Source organism: Canis aureus, chromosome 11, assembly GCF_053574225.1.
Source record: "Canis aureus isolate CA01 chromosome 11, VMU_Caureus_v.1.0, whole genome shotgun sequence".
NCBI lineage: Eukaryota > Metazoa > Chordata > Mammalia > Carnivora > Canidae > Canis > Canis aureus.
In genome coordinates this window covers 47111109-47129621 of record NC_135621.1, presented here as the reverse complement: position 1 = coordinate 47129621, position 18513 = coordinate 47111109, and the positions used below count along the sequence as shown (strand labels likewise).

The window sequence follows — 18513 nt, the reverse complement described above, 5'->3', positions numbered from 1 at the left end:
CACTGTTCTGTCTCTCTCTTTCTCTGTAGGGAGGATGTGAACACGAAGAACTCTACTTTCTTAATATGGCCACTCAAAGAAATTGATACTGGGGATTTACGAGAGCTAAAACAGGAGAATGTTAGAAAGAAGAAAAAGAAACCTGCCAAGAGGCTGCCTCTCCAGGAGACGATGTCCTCAGACTCAGATGACTCTTCTCCTGGCATCAGGTCCCAAGAATCCTACCCCAAGAAACACCCCAACCCCAAGGTGGGAGGGGCACGACATCACCTATCACTGGAACACCCTGAAACCTCTCTCAAGAATAGTATACATGAGGTTACTCCCCAGTTTCCAGGCCAGTTTAGTTCCCAGTATGGCAAAAACTCTAATACCCTTAAATAGTGCTGACTGACATCCACCTCCCCAGAGAAGGTCCTCGGCCCAGGGTCTAGGAGTCAGCCAGCCACGCCATCGCTGCCATACCTCCACCTCAAGCAGCCCTGCCCTTCCCTCCTAGAGCCACCCACAGCAGCAAAGGGCTGAGGACCACTTCTGAGAAACCTTAAAGCAGTCTAGTGGCAACTTTGTTTAAGAGCCAACATTCCTCCAGGGCTGCCCAGACCTCAGCCGCTCAACACTGTGGAACTAGCCCCTCTGCTGAGGTAAGGCTGCCTTTCATTCTACCCATTTCTAACCTATTTGTAAAACAGGCACACTTACCTGTTATCCCCCACCTGGATCTCCTGTCTGTTTACACTTACAGGTTCTGGCTTTTTTCTAACCATTCTTTATCCTATTATTTTCCCTGTCCTCACAACACTACACTCAATCTTTTGGTAAACTCTACATACCCAAAAGTTTAATCTGACAGATTATTGCATAGGATTTTAAGATTTTGGGGGCAAGCTAATGTAATTATTATCCAGAAACTGCAGCTATAACCTGGAAGCTGCAGAATTGTTTTAAGTTGATTATCTCATCTGAATTAGGGAATTTTATAATTTAATTTTAAGACTGAAATGAAGACCTAGTAACTTGTGTGAGATCTGCAAAACAAAATTATTGATTTCTGGAAATTTTTATTAAGTCCTTCCTAATTATTTTTGTTTGTAGTCTGTTGTAGGTACCTCTAATTGAGTGTGGAACCAGAATAAAAACTCTTACATTGGAAACATTTCAAAACTATTGTATTGTTTACTTATTACTGTTTTCTTTGAACACATTTTAGCAATGACATAAAAGTGTTCACTTCTTTTCACTTTATTTCAAAAATGAAATAGCTTTCCCAAATTCTCTTTTTCTAGTCAATAATAGCCACAGGGCTGTATAATAATAGGGTACAGATTATTAATAAGAAAAATATTAGATGCTTTTAGCAAATAGAAAAGATAGATTTTAGAGTATCAGCAAATTTGCAACCTAATTAAAAGTGGGGTTTATATACCTGAAAACTTGGGTGTCACCAGGATTATGGCAAAGAAATTAAAGGAGAAATCTACCTCCAAAAATATGAAAGAAAAAGAGACATCAGCTCAGCATCAGGATAAAGGTAGTAATGTAGCAAGAAAGGAGTTTAAGAGTGAGGAAATAAAGCAGAATAAGATGTGAGACAGTGTGTGGGGAGGTTTGCTACCCTCCCAGAACCCAGAGATTTCTCATAGGCAGAAAGGCTCTGAAGTAGTTACTTAGTTTTGGTCTGTACAGTGGAGAACTGGTAAGGTAGGGAAGAAACCATTCATCAAGTCATATGCATGCATGCAAGCATGCATTCATGTAAGCCTGCCTGCATTCATTCAATTATTCAACAAGCAGTTGAGTGCTGACAATATGCCATGCTCCAAAGAAATACTGTATCAGACATTTGGAAGGTACTTACCTTCTCTATGCTACCTCTCTATATCTCCATTTTATTTTTGGACCAATCACTGTTTTCTGGTTTAGAGGCATGTAGAGAGAATAAAGAACTACAGGACAAATATACATAAGAAAATTTTGTTGATACTATATTACACAATGCATGATACTCTCAGTGATATTAAAGGTATGTATACTGTGTTGTACTTTATTGATACTGTCCAGTTCACTGGCTGGGGAAAATTGCAATAAGAACAATGTATTTCTACTTCTAGCTGGTGTGGAATAACAGGAACCTGATTTCATTCCCAAACCCCTGCTTGAAACAATTAAAACACTAGGTAAAATATATGTAGCCACAGTTTCCAAAACATTGGACACAGGCAATAAAGTACAATGATCTCTGAGAAACAAGTGAGGTAAGCCCCATGATTGCACAGCTTACTTCCTAGAGTCAGTTTCCAGGCTGCAGCAAAGGGAGCAGGAACCTAGGCAGAGCCTGATACCTTCTGTGAATGGAGGAACTGAAACTAGGATTCTGAGAAGACCAAAGCAACTGGAGTCTACAGAATAGAGAGCTGGAGAGGAGAAAGCTACACAGAGAACAATTCTGGATATATGTCGATAAGCCCCCTTGAGTTTTCATCTCTGTACTAGTCAGTACCTGCCTGTGAGGAAACTACTCAAGGCTGGAGGGAGAACTTTTAAAAAAAAGTTAGAGGAAACAATCCCTATAGATCACACAGATCTGGGAATATCTCCTGTTTCTTCCAGTCAGGATAGATAATAGATATCTTTAATCAGGAGGCATCAAGTAGAGTACTCAGAAGAGGTTTGCCTCAGTCCTGAAACAAAGTTGGCCTTAGGCTAAACACTTCTCTGGTCCTGTACAATAAGGCTGAAGAGCAAGCCCTAAAGGAATCAAACTGTTTCCAAGTAACCTATGTCTCAAAACAAAGCTCAAGAATATTTACAGGGATTTAACAAAAAAAAAAAAACACCCAATAAAGTAAAATTTACAATGTGTGCCATTCAATAAAAAATTACCAGGCATACAAAGAAGCAAGGAAATAAGAACCATAATGAAGTGAAACTAACTCAGAAATGGCACAGATTATGAAGAGGACCAGAAAAAATTACCATGTTGGTATACATAAGACTTTATTTTTTATTATTTAAATATCTTTTGAAGGATAGTTGGTTGTATAGAGTAATGGCAGTGGTGCACTAATGCATTTCCATCCCCATACACACATCTGTAGTCATTACCTTAGGTGATTTGTGTGCTTGATTTTCACTGCATAAATCTACGCTTTTAGTGTATGCCAGAAGAAGTAATACGTGGGGTTCAGTCTGCCAAAAAATAATAGTTATGTGTCTAGATTTTTTGGCCACCACATATAATTGGCCTGGGTCATAAGCCAAGAGTGGGTCCAGGATGGAGCGATTGACAACCATACAAGTACTATGTGGAATGGGTACAGGGGAACTCTCTGAAAGAGATATATACTCTTACCAGAAGAAATGGAACAGATGTTCAAGAAACTGGATGACCATTTGAGCGATATAAAAAAAAAAAAATCCATCAAATAGCAGACATTACCTCTGAGTTCCTTTTCAACTCCAGGAGTCTCTGGATCAATGACCTAGTCTGTTACCAACTCAGAGCAGTTCCATATAGATAACTGCCCTAAAAGGTGGGGAAGATGTGGTAACCAAAACATTTAGACAAGAGAAATTAATTAGGGGAATAGAATTGAAAAAGTAAAAGTAAAATTATATTTGCACATGATAAAAGAGCATACCTGAAAAGCCAGCGAGAATCCGTGATAACAGTAATTCAAACAATGTAAGAGCTCAGCTAGGTGGCAGAAAAGAACTTTAACTACAGAAATCAGTAGCTTTTGTATATCCAAATAATGATCAACTAGAAAATATATTGATAAAGGAAACCTCACTTATAATTGCAAACAAGAAAACAAGATATAGTTGATTCTCATTATTCATGGTACTTCTGTATTGTAAAGTCATCTGTAACACTGAATTTAGCAAATACTGAATCATTGCCCCCAGTGAAATATGGGATTAAGTTCCTGCAAACCTTTGATCATATCATTTTCACTAATTGATCAATATATAACCTTCTTTTGTGTGACTGTTTAAAGACACCTTATTTAATAAATATTTATAAGCATAGAACTCACAGCCAACAGTGCTATAACTCATGCCTTAAAGAAGATTGTATAACACTCATTTTTTTTCTTGCGCTTTGGAATACTAGATAGTACTTCAACACTACACTTGGGGACCATTTTATTATTATTTTTTAAATCCATCCACCTTTTTTTTTTTCTTTTTAATTCAATTTGCCAACCTTATAACACCCAGTGCTCATCTTGGGAATCATTTTAAACAGCAAGATCACCAACAGTAAGCATAACAATGTAGAAAATGTGGCATTAAAATACACTATTAAAAGGACACTTTTTTAGAGCAGGAGAGCTGAAACGAGGCAGGTGAGTGACTCATTTTTCACAGCTCGGAGCATATGCATATCCACAAAGTGTACTGACTATTGATTTTGGAATTACAAATAAATTCTAGTGAGTATATAAATTCACAAATATGGAATCCACAAATAATGAGGATCAACTATACCTAAAATTAACAAGAAATGTGGAAAAACAACATGAGAAAAACTTTAAAACACTACTGAAAGACACAAAAATAGATGTAGACATCTCTTCGTTTTAGATAGGTTGGCTTAAAGTCATGAAGATGTTGACTCTCCTGGAGTTCACTTATTAAAGTAACACAATCCCAATAAAAATAACAGCAAAAATTTATAGAGTTTAAAAAGTTGATAGTAAACTTTGTATGGAAAATAAACATGTGAGAGAAACTAGAAAAAACTGAAGAAGAAAAGCCATGAGGAGAGGGGCTTGTGCTAATACATAAAACACTATAACATCTTTATGTTTATGTGGTGCTAGCACAAGAAAAGACAGACTGATGGAATCGAATAAAATCCAAAAACAGACAAGTATATATATGGAAATTTAGTGTATTATAAAGATAGCATCTCAAATCACTGAAACTTTTTGGTAACTGAACCTGAGATGCCTAATGGCCCTTGGAAAACAATAAAATAGATCATGTCTCATACTACATATAAGAATAAACTCCAAATGGATCCAAGTCCTAAATGTAAAAAAATGAAAACCTATAAGTAAAAGAAAATGTGAGTGAATTCCTCTATAACATGGGTATAGAGAAAGATTTTTTAACTATGATTCAAAATCCAGATGCAATAAAAGATTGCTCAACTCTGCTACATAAAAACTTATTTTAAAAAATGCATTACCAAAAAGGACCATAAACAAAATAAGACAAATGATAAATTGGGAGAAGGTATTTGCACGATACATCACACAAAGGGCTAATGTCTTAATATATAAAGAACTTTTAAAAATTCAGGTAAAAGAAATGACCAAAAACTTGGCAGAAAATTAGGCAAAAGTTATGAACTATTTACAAAGATAAAAGAATAGACCTAAAAATATGAAAAGATGTTTAACTTCACTAATGATAAGAAAAATGCAGATTAAAATTACATTTAGAGAACTTCTGGAAATATGGCAACATGAACTGGTAATGCAAATCATTTCACAAATAATTTTAAGATCTGGATAAGATATTTTTTAAAAATCAACAAATATTTAAGGGCAAAATAAAATGCTCAAAAGCAGACAGAATGTAAAGAGTTTATTCTTCAAAAACTACAACTGGAAAAGTTAAGAATTATGTTTCTGACACTGTAGCCTAAGGACATTCCCCAACTTTCAGGACCAAGACAATAGAAGAATGCAGCCTGACTGGCTCTTGGTGCCAGAGATGAGTTCAAGGCTAAAGAAGTGAAAATTTGAGGAGATAACCCCATCAGCAAGAAACTACAGTAAGAGAGAGCCATAAAATCTGAGCATAAACTCTCTTTTAATTCTTGGCTGATCACTAAATTATGCATGTAAAAGGGAGAACCCAGGAAACTCTGTGTGTGTGTGTGTGTGTGTGCGTGTGTGTGTCTTAAGGAGAAAGCAGAGAAGAAGCTACTCTTGAGAAAACTAATGGAACAAGTCTGTGTGTTTGCTACTTTTTAACTGAAATGCATTTCCAAACCATGCATAGGTTGGGCAACAGTAATCTACTCTTAGGGAATTAAAGTGTCAGGGGAAAGAGCCAGAGACTGGCAGAGCAGTTGAAAATTTAAGCAAGTAAATTGCTGAAAGAGTGTGCTCCAAAATCTGCCCAAATCTTTGGCTGACCACCAAATTATTGGGCATAGAGGAAGTACTGAAGGTGGCAAGGTAAAAAAAAAAAAAAAAAAAAAGCAGCAGTGAGAAGCCATAGAGCAGAATAGAGATTTTGAACTTCCAATTACAGGAAATAAAAGTTTGTAGTTTGAGTACAAGCAAGATAACTTATTAGAATAGAAAAAAAAAATCAAGCAGACCAAAAAGATTTTAAAAATTTTAAAGACTTGAAGAATGCAGTAGAATCCAGCATCACTAGAACATATGCCCTAAAGTATCCAGTTTTGAACAACAACAACAAAAACTTAGTAGACATACCAAGAAATAGAAAAATGTGTTCCATTCTGATGGATCAAAGACCCCATCATTAGAAATTTTGATTGAGTCCATATGTTCTGTTTAGCAGACTTCAAAGCAACTACTATAAGTATATATAAAGAATTAAAGGAAAATATAGTATTAATGAAGAAATTAATAGGGAATCTCAATAGAAAAATGAAGGTTTTAAATATTTTTTTTAATTTTTATTTATTTATGATAGAGAGAGAGAGAGAGGCAGAGACACAGGCAGAGGGAGAAGCAGGCTCCATGCTCTGGGAGCCCGACGTGGGATTCGATCCCCGGTCTCCAGGATCACACCCTGGGCCAAAGGCAGGCGCCAAACCGCTGCGCCACCCAGGGATCCCCAAAAAATGAAGGTTTTAAAAGTGCAAAAGGAAAACTCAAAACCTGAAAAGTACAAGAAAACATATGCTAAATGGACTGTGAACAGCAGAGTGAGAAGAGCAGAAGAATCATTGAACTTGAATATGGGTTAATAAAAACTATCCAAAGAAAAGAAGAAAAAAGATTGAAAAAAAGTAAACAAAAACCTCAGAGACCTGTAGGATTATTTCAAGCATTTCAAAATACATAAAATTGGAATCCTAGAAGAGGAGGAGTCAGAGAAAATTTAAAAAAAACAAACATGGAGACAATGAAAACTTCCAAAATGTTGTGGAAAATGTGAATATATCTGATAAGTCTAAGTAATCCTAAGCATTATAAATACAAATAAAATCAAGTCATGCCATAGTCTAACTGATAAAGATGATGATAACAAGAAAATCTTGAAAGCAGCCAGAGAAGAACAGCGTGTTGCATTCAGGGAAATAATTTCACAACATAAATGACTTCTCAACTAACACTAGAAGATGTAGGAATGGCAACTGTGCAGAAAGAAAGAAAAAAACAAAAAACCTGTAACAATTATATATTCGGTGATCTACCTTCCAGACTAAAGGTGAAACGAATACACTTAAGTATGTTTGAATAAACTCTTAACACAGTACCACCCTCTGACAGATAATTATAAATTCTGGACAGAATACAAATAATAACTATCCAGAGACTCTGGAGAGTGATTTAGGCAAGCAGATTCTGATATGGTGAATTTCCTATTATTAACATATTTTAGCTTGAGAGCAGGCTGAGGCAGGATATGGTCAGTGCCACATGTGGAGACTTACTCTCTAAATGAAAACATGTATTCTTTCTTGATCAAAGAACAGAAAACAGAATTTGGAGAAACTCTAAGTTCTGGAAAGTGCAGAAAGAACCAAAAAAGGAAAGAGCCAGAAACAGGGAGCCACAAATTTTGTGTATTTAACTCTGCCCAAATCTCTGACTGCCTCCCTAACCACACATGCATAGGCAGGTTATAAGATCACCATCAAAGGCTAAAATAATTACACAGAACTTTGAACTGCCACCCAAGAGGCAGAGGTTTCTGTTTAACAAAATTAATGTCTGCTTAAATACCAAGGCTTGTGAGTGTTGTTATAGAATCCAGAATCTCTGCAACCTAATATGGACGACTTCTGGAATAAAACTTTAAGTTATTCAACTTTTAATCATGAGAATGTGATTCAATTTCAAGAGAAAAAGCAATAAACAAACCTGATATGACCCAGATGTTGAATTATCAGACAAGGACTTTAAAGTAGCCATTATAACAATGTCCATTCAAGTAAGGAAAAGATGCTTATAACAATGAAGACAGAAAATACCAGCAAGGAAACAAACAGACAAACAGGAAATTCTAGAACTAAAAATTAAAATATCTTAAGTTTTAAAACACCGTGAAATAGGCTTGTGAAAAGAAGGAAGGGTCCATGGATCTGGGATAAATCAATAGAAATTAGTCTAACAGGGATGCCTGGATGGCTCAGCAGTTGATCCTGGAGACCTGGGATCGAGTCCCACATCGGGCTCCCTGCATGGAGCCTGCTTCTCCCTTTGCCTGTGTCTCTGCCTCTCTCTCTCTCTCTGTGTCTCTCATGAATAAATAATAAAATAAAATAAAATAAAATAAAATAAAATAAAATAAAATAAAATAAAATAATTAGTCTAATAAAGGATAAAATAATTTTTTAATGAACAGAATTTCAGGAAATGGTGGGGGCAATGCCCAGAAATCTAATATACTTTGTAACTGGAGTTTTAAAATGAGAGGGGAGAGAGGATGGAAAAAAATGGAGAAACATTGGCTAAAAAATATCCCAGATTTCTTGAAAGACATAAATTTATAGATTCAAGTTCAGTGAACTCCAGACAAAATAAATAATAAAATCATAGTTAGAGTGTTGAAAACCAAACACTAAAAAAAAATCTTGAAAGCTTCCAGGAAAAAAAATGACACATCATGTAAAAAGGAACTATAATTAGAAATCACTGACTTCTCATCAGAAACTGTAGAATCTAGAAGGCAGTGGAACAACATCATTAAAATGTTGAAAAATAAAACATCTCAAACCAGAATTCTATATCAAATGAAAATATTCTTCAAAAATAAAGGCAAACTAAAGACATAAAAAAGTAAACCAAGGGAAATAAAAAGTAAACCAAGGAAAATTATTATCAGAAGACTTGCACTGCAAGAAATGCTAAAGAAAAATTTTCAGGCTGAAGGGAATATATACAATATAGAAAATTAGATCTTAAGGATGAGATGACCAGCATCTATGAAATATTTTTTAAACTGTTTTTCCTCTTAATTCTCTTGATATATATAGATGTATACATGTGGCAACTATGGCATAAAAGGCAACTAACTGGTGGAGTGGTAAATGGGTCTATATGGTTGCAAGAGTTTCTTTCTCTCTTTTTTTTTTTTCTTTTTTAAGGGTTTCTAGATTTTAAAGAGTTGTGAATTTTAACTTCTTTCTTTCAGCACCTAAGTAGGTCAGAAAAAAAAGTAAAAATATACATTATTTTAACCTTGACTTATACTTTAAATCCTGGATAACTTCTTTTCCAGTGTGCTTGGTACTTTAATTAATATACCACATGCCTTGGCCATTAAACAAGTTTCAATAAATTTAAACTTAATTAAATTTAAATTTAATTGAAATCATACAGAGTATGTTCTTGGAGTACAATGAAATTAAGTGAGAAACCAATGGCAATAGATATTTATTAAAATGTCAAAATATTTGGAAATTAAACACATTCCTGAATAATCCATAGCACAGAGAATAAATTACTAGGTAAAATGACAAATCCAAAAGTTAGTTCTTTGAAAAAATCAATAAACCTTTAATTAGTAAGAAAAAAAGAGAACATAAATTAACAGAAAGTGGTTATCACTAGAGATCCTACAGACATTTTAATATTAAAATTAGCAACAAATTTTATGAGAATATTAGCAACAAATTTTATCCTGAAAATTCAAAAACTAAGAAGATATGGACCTTGAAAAAGAAAATTAATTAAAACTGACATAAAATGAAGCAGAAAATCCGAATCACCTTATCTATCAAAGAAATTTAATGGGGCATCTAAACCCTTTCCACAAAAGAAGTTCCAGGCCTAGATGGTTTCACTGGAGAATTCTATCACAAAGAGTGAAAGAAAAAATAATACCAATCTTACACAAAATCTTTCAGAAAATAGAGGAAGAAGTAGTACTTCCCAACTTTTATGAGCCTAGCAAAACTCTAATATCAAAACAAGGGTAACAATAAAAGCAAAATACTATGTAAGTTAATCAAATCCAACCATACATAAAAAGATGCTACCTCATGACCAAGTCAGATTCATCCCAAAAATGAAAGATTGTCTTAACAATCAATAATACTCCATTCATGTAATTCAATTTATTGCCACATAAAGGATTATCTCACTAGGGTTCAGAAAAAAAAATGATCTGACATAATTCAGGGTCCCTTCATGATGTAGACTTTCAAGAACATAAGAAAAGAGAACTTCCTCAAATTAATACAGGGCTTTGTATGTAAATGAGCCAAAGATGGCTCTTTGGTGGATTATTTCTTTACTGCTAACTGAGACCCATTTGTGCAACAGCCTGCTGGCGCCAAATTGAAATTTTTTGCACATCCAATTAGTTTTAAAATAGTTCAAACAAGTATTTTTAGCTATTTAGACTGCCTGCTTTGCATAACTCATGAAACCTCACTGAAAGCTGTGCCTACTGATAATATTGGGCCTTGTAGCTATTAGACTCCAAGCAGCTGCTGCCCTTTGGAGGTTTCTCATCCAGAGACTGACTACCTGCCTTATTGCTGAATGGCATCACCTAAACATGTAAGCCCTCTCTCCAATCTTCCTCTCCCCCTGCAGTTTCCTGCCTGCCTTCTAGAAGTGGCCTCTTTTTCTAAGCCTTTGAGAAGTCTCATGTGAGGGACTCTCTCATTCAACACTTTTCAAATGTCACCCAATAAAGCTTGTTGTGTATAACTGCCTCTTCTGATAATATCTTTTTCCTTGATCAGTCCCTGAGTCCCTCAAACTCCCTACAGGCATCTACCAGAAAAAAAGGAAATCTACAGTTGCCATAAATGCTTTACCCTATGATTGGGAATAAGGCAAGGATACCCACTACCACATCTATTAAACATTGTACTGAAGTTCCTAGTCAGTGTAATAAGCAAGAAAAAGAAATAAAAGCCACCAAGATCAGAAAATAAATTTTTAAAAATGTTCGCCTAAGTCACAATTATTTACCTAGATAATTCCAAAGAATATTCAGCACTACCATTAGAACTTATATGTGAGTTTAGCAAAGTCACAGAATACAAGATCAATATTATAAAACTCAATTATAATTCTGTATACCGGCAACAATTGAAAATGGAAAGTTTTAAACATTTAAAATAGTGTCAAAGACCACAAAGTATTTGGTAATAAATTTAACCAAAGAAATGACAGCCTCTACATTGTAAATTCCAAAACACTCCTTAGAGAAATTAAGGAAGACCAAAATAAGTGGATATATCATGTTTATAAATTGGAAAAATCAAAATTATTAAGATATCAGTTCTCTTTACATCTGTTTATAAAGTCAATGTAATTCCACACATCATTCCAGCAGATTTTTTGATAAAAACTATGAATCTGATTCTAAAATACGTGTAGAAATGTAAAGGAACTAGAATTTCCAAAATGTTCTTGAAAAAGAAAAACAAAGTTGGGTGACTTAATTTACCTAATTTTGTGGTTTATTCTAAAGCTAAAATAAACCAGAGTGGTATTGATGAGATAATCACCACATCGATCAATGGAATGGAAAAGAGTCCAGAAATGGATTGACATATATATATATGGTCAATTGATTTTCAACAACAGTGGCAAAGCAATTCAATGAGAATTATGTTCAAAACCTGATACTGGAAATACTGGATCTGCATGTGGAAAAAAGTGAACATCAACCATCACACCAAGCCACAGACTTGAAGAAAATCTTTGCAAAGCATATAAATCTAATAAAGGACTATTTAAGATATCAAAGTAACTCTTACAACTCAATAATAAAAAGGCAGATAGCCCAATATTCTTTCACAGATTAAATTTTATTGTGTATTTCACAAAAGAAGACCTGTGATTAGCCGTGAATACACGAAAACTATTCAGTATCATTAGTCATGATGGCTTTTTTTTTGTATGTCAGCTTGGTAATGCTACAATCCCCAATTTTCAATCCAACATGAGTCTAGATGTTGCTGTGAAGGCATTTTGTAGATATGATTAAAATCCATAACCAGTTGACTATGAGGGGGATTATCATAGATAACCTGGCGGGTCTGATTCAATTAGTTGAGGGATCTTAAGGACAGAACTGATGCTTTCCTGATGAAGAAGAAATTCTGTCTGTGGACAACAGCTTTGTTCAGTGTCCAAAGAGTTCCGGCTTGCTCTTCCTGACAGCCTGCCCTAGGTGTGCAGTTTTAGCCAGACTGCAGAGCATGAAGGTGAGGAGTGGGAAGGATATTGTCTGGCAATCCTTCAGGAGACTCTAGAGGAGACAGCTGACCTCATCTGAAAGATGTTGTACTTTGATTTTTGGACCTATAAGAACTAGGGTAGAGGGACGCCTAGATGGCTCAGGGGTTGAGCATCTGCCCTCGGCTCAGGGTGTCATTCCCATCCAGAGATTAAGTGCCACAGCAGGCTCCCTGCAAGGAGCCTGCTTCTCCCTCTAAGTCTCTGCCTCTCTCTCTCTCTCTGTCTCTCATGAATAACAAATAAAATCTATAAGAAAAAAAGAAGAACTAGAGCAGAAATACCACATATTCTGCTAAATTCTGGACGTGCTGCTTTCACATGGGCTTCCTGGGACATTAGGTTCACCATCTTCTGTAAAATGGGCTGTGCAGAGGCATTCACTGTTCCAGAAATACTTGGGGGCTAGAGGGCCAACCTCAGACACTTGCTCCATTGTATTTCCAACCCCCAGCCTCCAAAGGAGGACTTGTGTCTTACTAAGAGCTCTTCTTTTACTTTCCTGAGGGCAAGGATTTGGAGGACAGTGGTCCAGGGACTTTTAGTTCTAGGACTGCTCTGTGAGGTTAAGTGAATAATGTTCTTCCTCTCATTTCTTTTCCACATTTCCTCTCTTTGTTAATATATTTAACCTATACCTCATGCCCAGCAGAGAAACGTCTCATTTGCTGTTTTGCTGTGATTGAGATCAAGGAGAAAACATCAAGGTCCACCAACAGCTCAATTTTCAAAGCACATCTTGCATCTCTGCTCCCTGGGCAATGATCTAGTCTACTTTCTCTATAAATTATCTGTTTTCAAGTTTGAGTTATTCTAGATGTCTGTGGAGAGACCTCTGGGGTTTCTGCTCACTCTCCATCAAAGTTTAAGGTATCCAGGCAAGGTGGTGGTCTTTAATCAGGAGTCTGCATCAAGTAGGCCTTCTATGAACCCTGCAAGAGCGTGTTACTGCAAAAGCTTTGCTTAAAGCAAAGGCTGAGATGCCTCATGCTCCTTGAGGTGGCCTTTTCCACTTTTAAGTAACTCTGCCTTCATTTGGAGTTAGTTACAACCTATCTGCTGGAGAGTGTCGTAAGGTTTCAAACCTCTCTCTGGGAGTTTTTGGAGGTACAACCTAGCAATCCTGTCTACATTATCAGAAACCTTCATTTGTGTTTCTCTGCTTCCAGAGTAAATTTGAATATAAATGATTTGCCTTCTGCCGGGAACCCAAAATTTTATTCGTTATATGTGAGTCTTCCCAATATTCCATCCTTTCCTATAGAACAGAGTAGAAATGGTCCAAGGTAGGAGTTACACCCTCCAGTCGAAGCTTACAACTTTAATATGCCTATAAATTGCCTTATTGAAAAAGCACAAGACCTGGCCCTATTCCCAGAGATTCAGACTTACTGGGCCTTAGGTGGAGCCTGGCATTCTGTATTTTTAATAAGCTCCTGAGCAGGATCTCAGCAAATTATACCTGGGGAGCCAGCATCTAAGTAGGTGATCTAAGAGAAATGCTCCTCCTCACTATGCTTCTCACCTCCCAGTTCTTTTTTTTTTTTTTAAGATTTATTTATTTATTTATTCATGATAGACAGAGAGAGAGAGAGTCAGAGACACAGGAGGAGGGAGAAGCAGCCTCCATGCTGGGAGCCCGACGCAGGATTTGATCCCAGGACTCCAGGATCGCACCCTGGGCCAAAGGCAGGCACTAAACTGCTAAGCCACCCAGGGATTCCCCCTCACCTCCCAGTTCTGAGCCCTAAGCACCCTCCCTCTCATCAGGGCCAAGGAGAGCTCAAGAGCTTCTAAGACCCAGAGCCAGTTTACCTCTTGACTATCAGGCTTGTGGTCCCTACAGAAGGCCTTCTGGGCACCTGGAGTGAAAACTATGCCTGCCTTATAGGGCTGTTGTGGGCATAAAATAGATAGAGGGCTTGGAACAGGAGCCAGCACACAGAACTCAATAAATGTTAGCTCCTCTATAATCATTATCACTGCCTTTGCTACTACCATCACTCCCGCTCCCACTGAGAGATGGCAGGGAGTCTCCTAAATGCCTCCACCCTCATGCTTTGTGAGGAAACCACTCAGAGCAGTCCAGAGCCATGTGGTGCAAGGGATAATCATGAGCTTGGCATCAAAACCAAATTTCTTTTATCTATCTCCCTCCAGGCATTGGGAGACTTTCCCAGGGCTCTCAGCCTGTGTAGGATTAGCCCATCCACCCCTCCCAGCAGTGAATTGTCCCTCCACTGAAAAGTTAGTATCTCACCACCCCTCTCCATGACTGTTTCTTTCCTATATGCCACTGCAATCCTGAAATCCCCTTTCTGTCATTCCAGATATGCATGGTAGTCTCATTCTGATCTAGCTCTCTCTTCCCAGGCATCAAGGGGCTGATGGAAGCCCTCACCAAGCCCTCCTTCGGAATCACAATGCTATAACTCTCCCCTCAAGATAGTGATGACTGAAAAAAAAAAAAAAGATAGTGATGACTGTGTGGAGGCTAGTGCCCTTCCTGGTGTTCCTCATGCAGTCCTTCAGAAGCTCATCAACCTTTGTTCCAGGAAGTAGAATGGCTTTGGCTTGAGACTCTGCTGACCCATTCACAAAGAGTAGGAATTCTTTCTCAATGTACTAAGATGAACCAAGTACATAGTGTAAGTGCTCAATACATGTAGAATGGCTGGACCTTGGTTTAGGTAACCTTGCTCCTGGGCTTCAAAATTCCCTGATAAGGGCAAGTGTATTTCAGAGAAATAACTCAATCTAGGCCACAGCAGGGGCTAGCATGGACCAGATGATGCCTCTCCAGGCAATCCCTCTGGGATATGGGAAGTATATCACCTAGATCTTTCTGGAAGACCCTACTCTGTCCTTTCTATTTGGCCTCTGGATAAGAGGCATGTAGTATGGCCTGGCCACACATGTTCTTTCACAGGACCTGTAGTCACCAGCTTTTTGGGCCCTACTTGATAATATTTTGCATTGTATACCCAATATCCTCTGACTAATGTAACAGTTATGAGTGGGACAGATGCTACAATCAGGATTAAAATAGGAGATCCCATTCTTGGAGGATTAGCTAGGTAACAATGTTTGCCAGTGCCCCCACCATTAGGCGTGATTATGTAAACTGAAAAGGAAGAGGTCTACCACTCATGGTGGATTGCTGGTTAGGGGCAACCAATGAGAGAGGGTATCATTCATACTGGGGAGATGCTCATTTGTTGATTCCTCAGTAGTTAGCCCAACTGAAAGCTGACTATTCAGGATAAGGTCAAAGTGACCATACCTTACTTCACCCAGGCTATTAACTAACCTTCCCTCTGATTCTGCAGATGGGTTTGGACAGAGTGAGGGCTTCATGCACATATCAACAACCATTTTTGTGACTTGAGAGTTCACACCCCTCTGTCTAGGTGCCTGGTGGGAGATCCTAAGTCCTGAAAAGGCCTAGGGGCTCAGCTTCGTGGTATGACAGAGACCATAGGGAGACAGTTTAAATGCATGGTTAAGAATCCACCTCTGATGGCAGCCTAACTCTACAATGGTGAGTGTTGCTCTTTGCTTCAGCTTCCCCCTTTGTTATTGTGGAAATTCAATGAATTAATTTACAAGTGCTTTGCACAGTGTGTGGCACAGAGTAAGTGCTATGAACGTGCTATCGTCACTAACTGGAGTTCATGTTTTCTCAGCATCTCTCTCTAAATAACAAGCAGGTTTCATCCTGGTGGGATTGCTATAAAGTATCTTCTAAAACCAAGCCTTAGTTCTCCAAAATTGCAAAGCTGTCAGTTTGATGGTTTTGCAAAATTCTGTGCTTTCTTTTTAATAGGCTGGAAGCACAACACAAACCTATTGGCTCACTGTCTCCCATCATAACCTTGGAGAAACTCAAGGGACATATGGGACAGAAGATCTGATTTGAAAAATAGGACCTGATCACCAAAGGTGGTCACTGGTAAAGAACAAAATAAACTTGCCATATAACCTTGAGTTCATGGCAATGCAGCCAATGATCCCTAAAGAACCTCCCAGGTCTCTCTCCTATGACCCCTCTCCCCCTTCTTCTTCCATAACCCAAGACAGCATTAATAGTAACTCTGGGGCCCATGCAACATACAGACTGTGAGCTCATAAGGAGCAGGAGAGAATGATGGCAATACCCTCATCTCCAAAGGGAAGGTAGAAGCCAGGGTAGGGAGTGGGTGGAACAGAGAAGAGAGATGAAAAGGAGAGAGAAAAAGAAGAAAGAATAAAGATTGAGAGAGGGAGAAAAGGAAGAAGGAAAGAGGGAGGGAGAGGCAAAAGAAAAGAGCTAAGTCCTCTATATATCCATTTGTAAGAAATCAGAATTCAATAGAGAAGAAAAATTCAAAAGCCACACTTCACAAAGAGTGAAATGGAAATGTAAAATACCCTTGTCTCCTCTAAAATATATTATTCATTGCTCTGTGTCACTGCAGATGTGTGTCTGTGTCCACTCACAGATAAGCAGGATACATTTGCATGATTTAAATGTCATCCAGATCCTGTGAATAATAAACTGGTGTGAAGTCAGTCCAGAGGGTCTGAGTCACTTTCCCTGGAAACTCTTACTTCATCAGCTAAGTCTCCACTTAAGGGTTTGAAATTCTAAGTGCCTGAAACTTCTTGTTGTGCTATCTCATTACTCCCAAAGGAATTAGGTCAAAACAAACCATGTTCCGGTCATCAGCAGCTTTCAAACACCCCCCCTACGTAGGGCCACTTCATCATATCAAATAAGTTAGACCTAGTCTCTGTCCTCCTGGGAATTTTAATGTCCAGCATTGAAAAGATGTAAGATAATATCTGCAGAATGAGAAACAAGTAAGTATGTAGGGGGAAACAATGACCTTCTTCCAGAATGGCATTAAAATTTGAACATTATTTAGGTCAAGCCATTTTGACATATATTATCCTCATTATCTATATGATAGATATAGATATAGTACATTCCTGGAGTTTGGTACTCAAAGCTAGGGTTCACATATTCAGCAAGTATTTAGTGAGTTGTTACTTGTGCCAGACTTTATTCTATGCACCGAAAAATATAGTAATAAACAAAGGAGGGGCACCTGGGTCAGTTGGTTAAACATCTGCCTTCAGCTCAGCACATGATCCTGGGGTCCTGGGATCAAGGCCCACATCAGTTTCTGCTCGGTGGGGAGCCTGCTTCTCCCCTCTCCTACCCCTCCCTCATGCTTTCTTTCACTACCTCTCTCTCTCTAATAAATAAAATCTTTTTAATAAAATAAAATAAGGAAGATAAAATCCCTGTCCTCATGGTGCTTATGGGAGTGATAGACTATGAGGGTGATAGAAAATAAATAATATATGTAGTATGTCAGATGGAGAAAAGTGCGATGGAGAAAAATAAAGCAGGAAATTGAGATTGAGAATGTGGGTGGGAAGAAGTAGGGGTCCTGAAGTTTTAAATAAGATATTCTGGAAATGCCTTCTTGAGAAAGTGATAGATGAGCAAGATATGAAGGAAGTGAGAGAAGGAACCACATGGATGACTGCCAGAGGGAAGAACAGGTGCAAAGGCCCTGTGCCTAGCTGTGTAAGGATTAACAAGGAAGCTAGTAATGGGGAAATGTTGGAAGCAGCAGGATCAGTTAGGAGGTGATTACAGTAACCCAGGCCAGACATGATAAAAAGGGTAACAATGGAGGTGATCAGAAAACATCAAGTCTAGATTTATTTTGAAGGAGAACAGCTTGAGGTCATTATAGATAAAGCTGCTATAAACATTAGTGTAAAAACCATTTTGATGACTTATGTTTTAATTTTTCTTGAGAAAACATTTAAGACTAGAAATGTGAGAGCATGAGCTAAGTGTATGTTGAACTTCACAAGAAAGTGCCATATAGTTTTCCAGAGTGGAGGTATCATTTTACATTCTCACCGTCCATGTATGCATTGTTCCACATCCTCCCAAGTTTTTTTTTTTTTAATTTTTATTTTTTATTTATTTATGATAGTCACAGAGAGAGAGAGAGAGGCAGAGACACAGGCAGAGGGAGAAGCAGGCTCCATGCACCGGGAGCCCGACGTGGGATTTGATCCCGGG

The 18513-nt window shown here is 37.7% G+C and overlaps 1 protein-coding gene across 12 annotated transcripts in view; it reads left to right on the top strand.

The window, feature by feature from the left end:
• VWA3B (von Willebrand factor A domain containing 3B) overlaps positions 1-18513 on the top strand; it is a 247173-nt gene that overhangs the window by 201170 nt on the left and 27490 nt on the right. For 3 of the 12 annotated variants that reach the window (XM_077915124.1, XM_077915122.1, XM_077915131.1), the window contains 4 exons: positions 30-209; positions 593-644; positions 1924-2023; positions 15836-15888. In XM_077915124.1, the coding sequence (XP_077771250.1) occupies positions 30-209; positions 593-644; positions 1924-2023; positions 15836-15873 (370 nt within the window). In that variant the 3' untranslated portion in view covers positions 15874-15888. Of the gene's footprint in view, positions 1-29; positions 649-1095; positions 1165-1923; positions 2027-15835; positions 15955-18513 lie in introns of those variants that run through there. The other 9 variants (XM_077915129.1, XM_077915126.1, XR_013389397.1 and 6 more) reach the window with 8 other exon arrangements.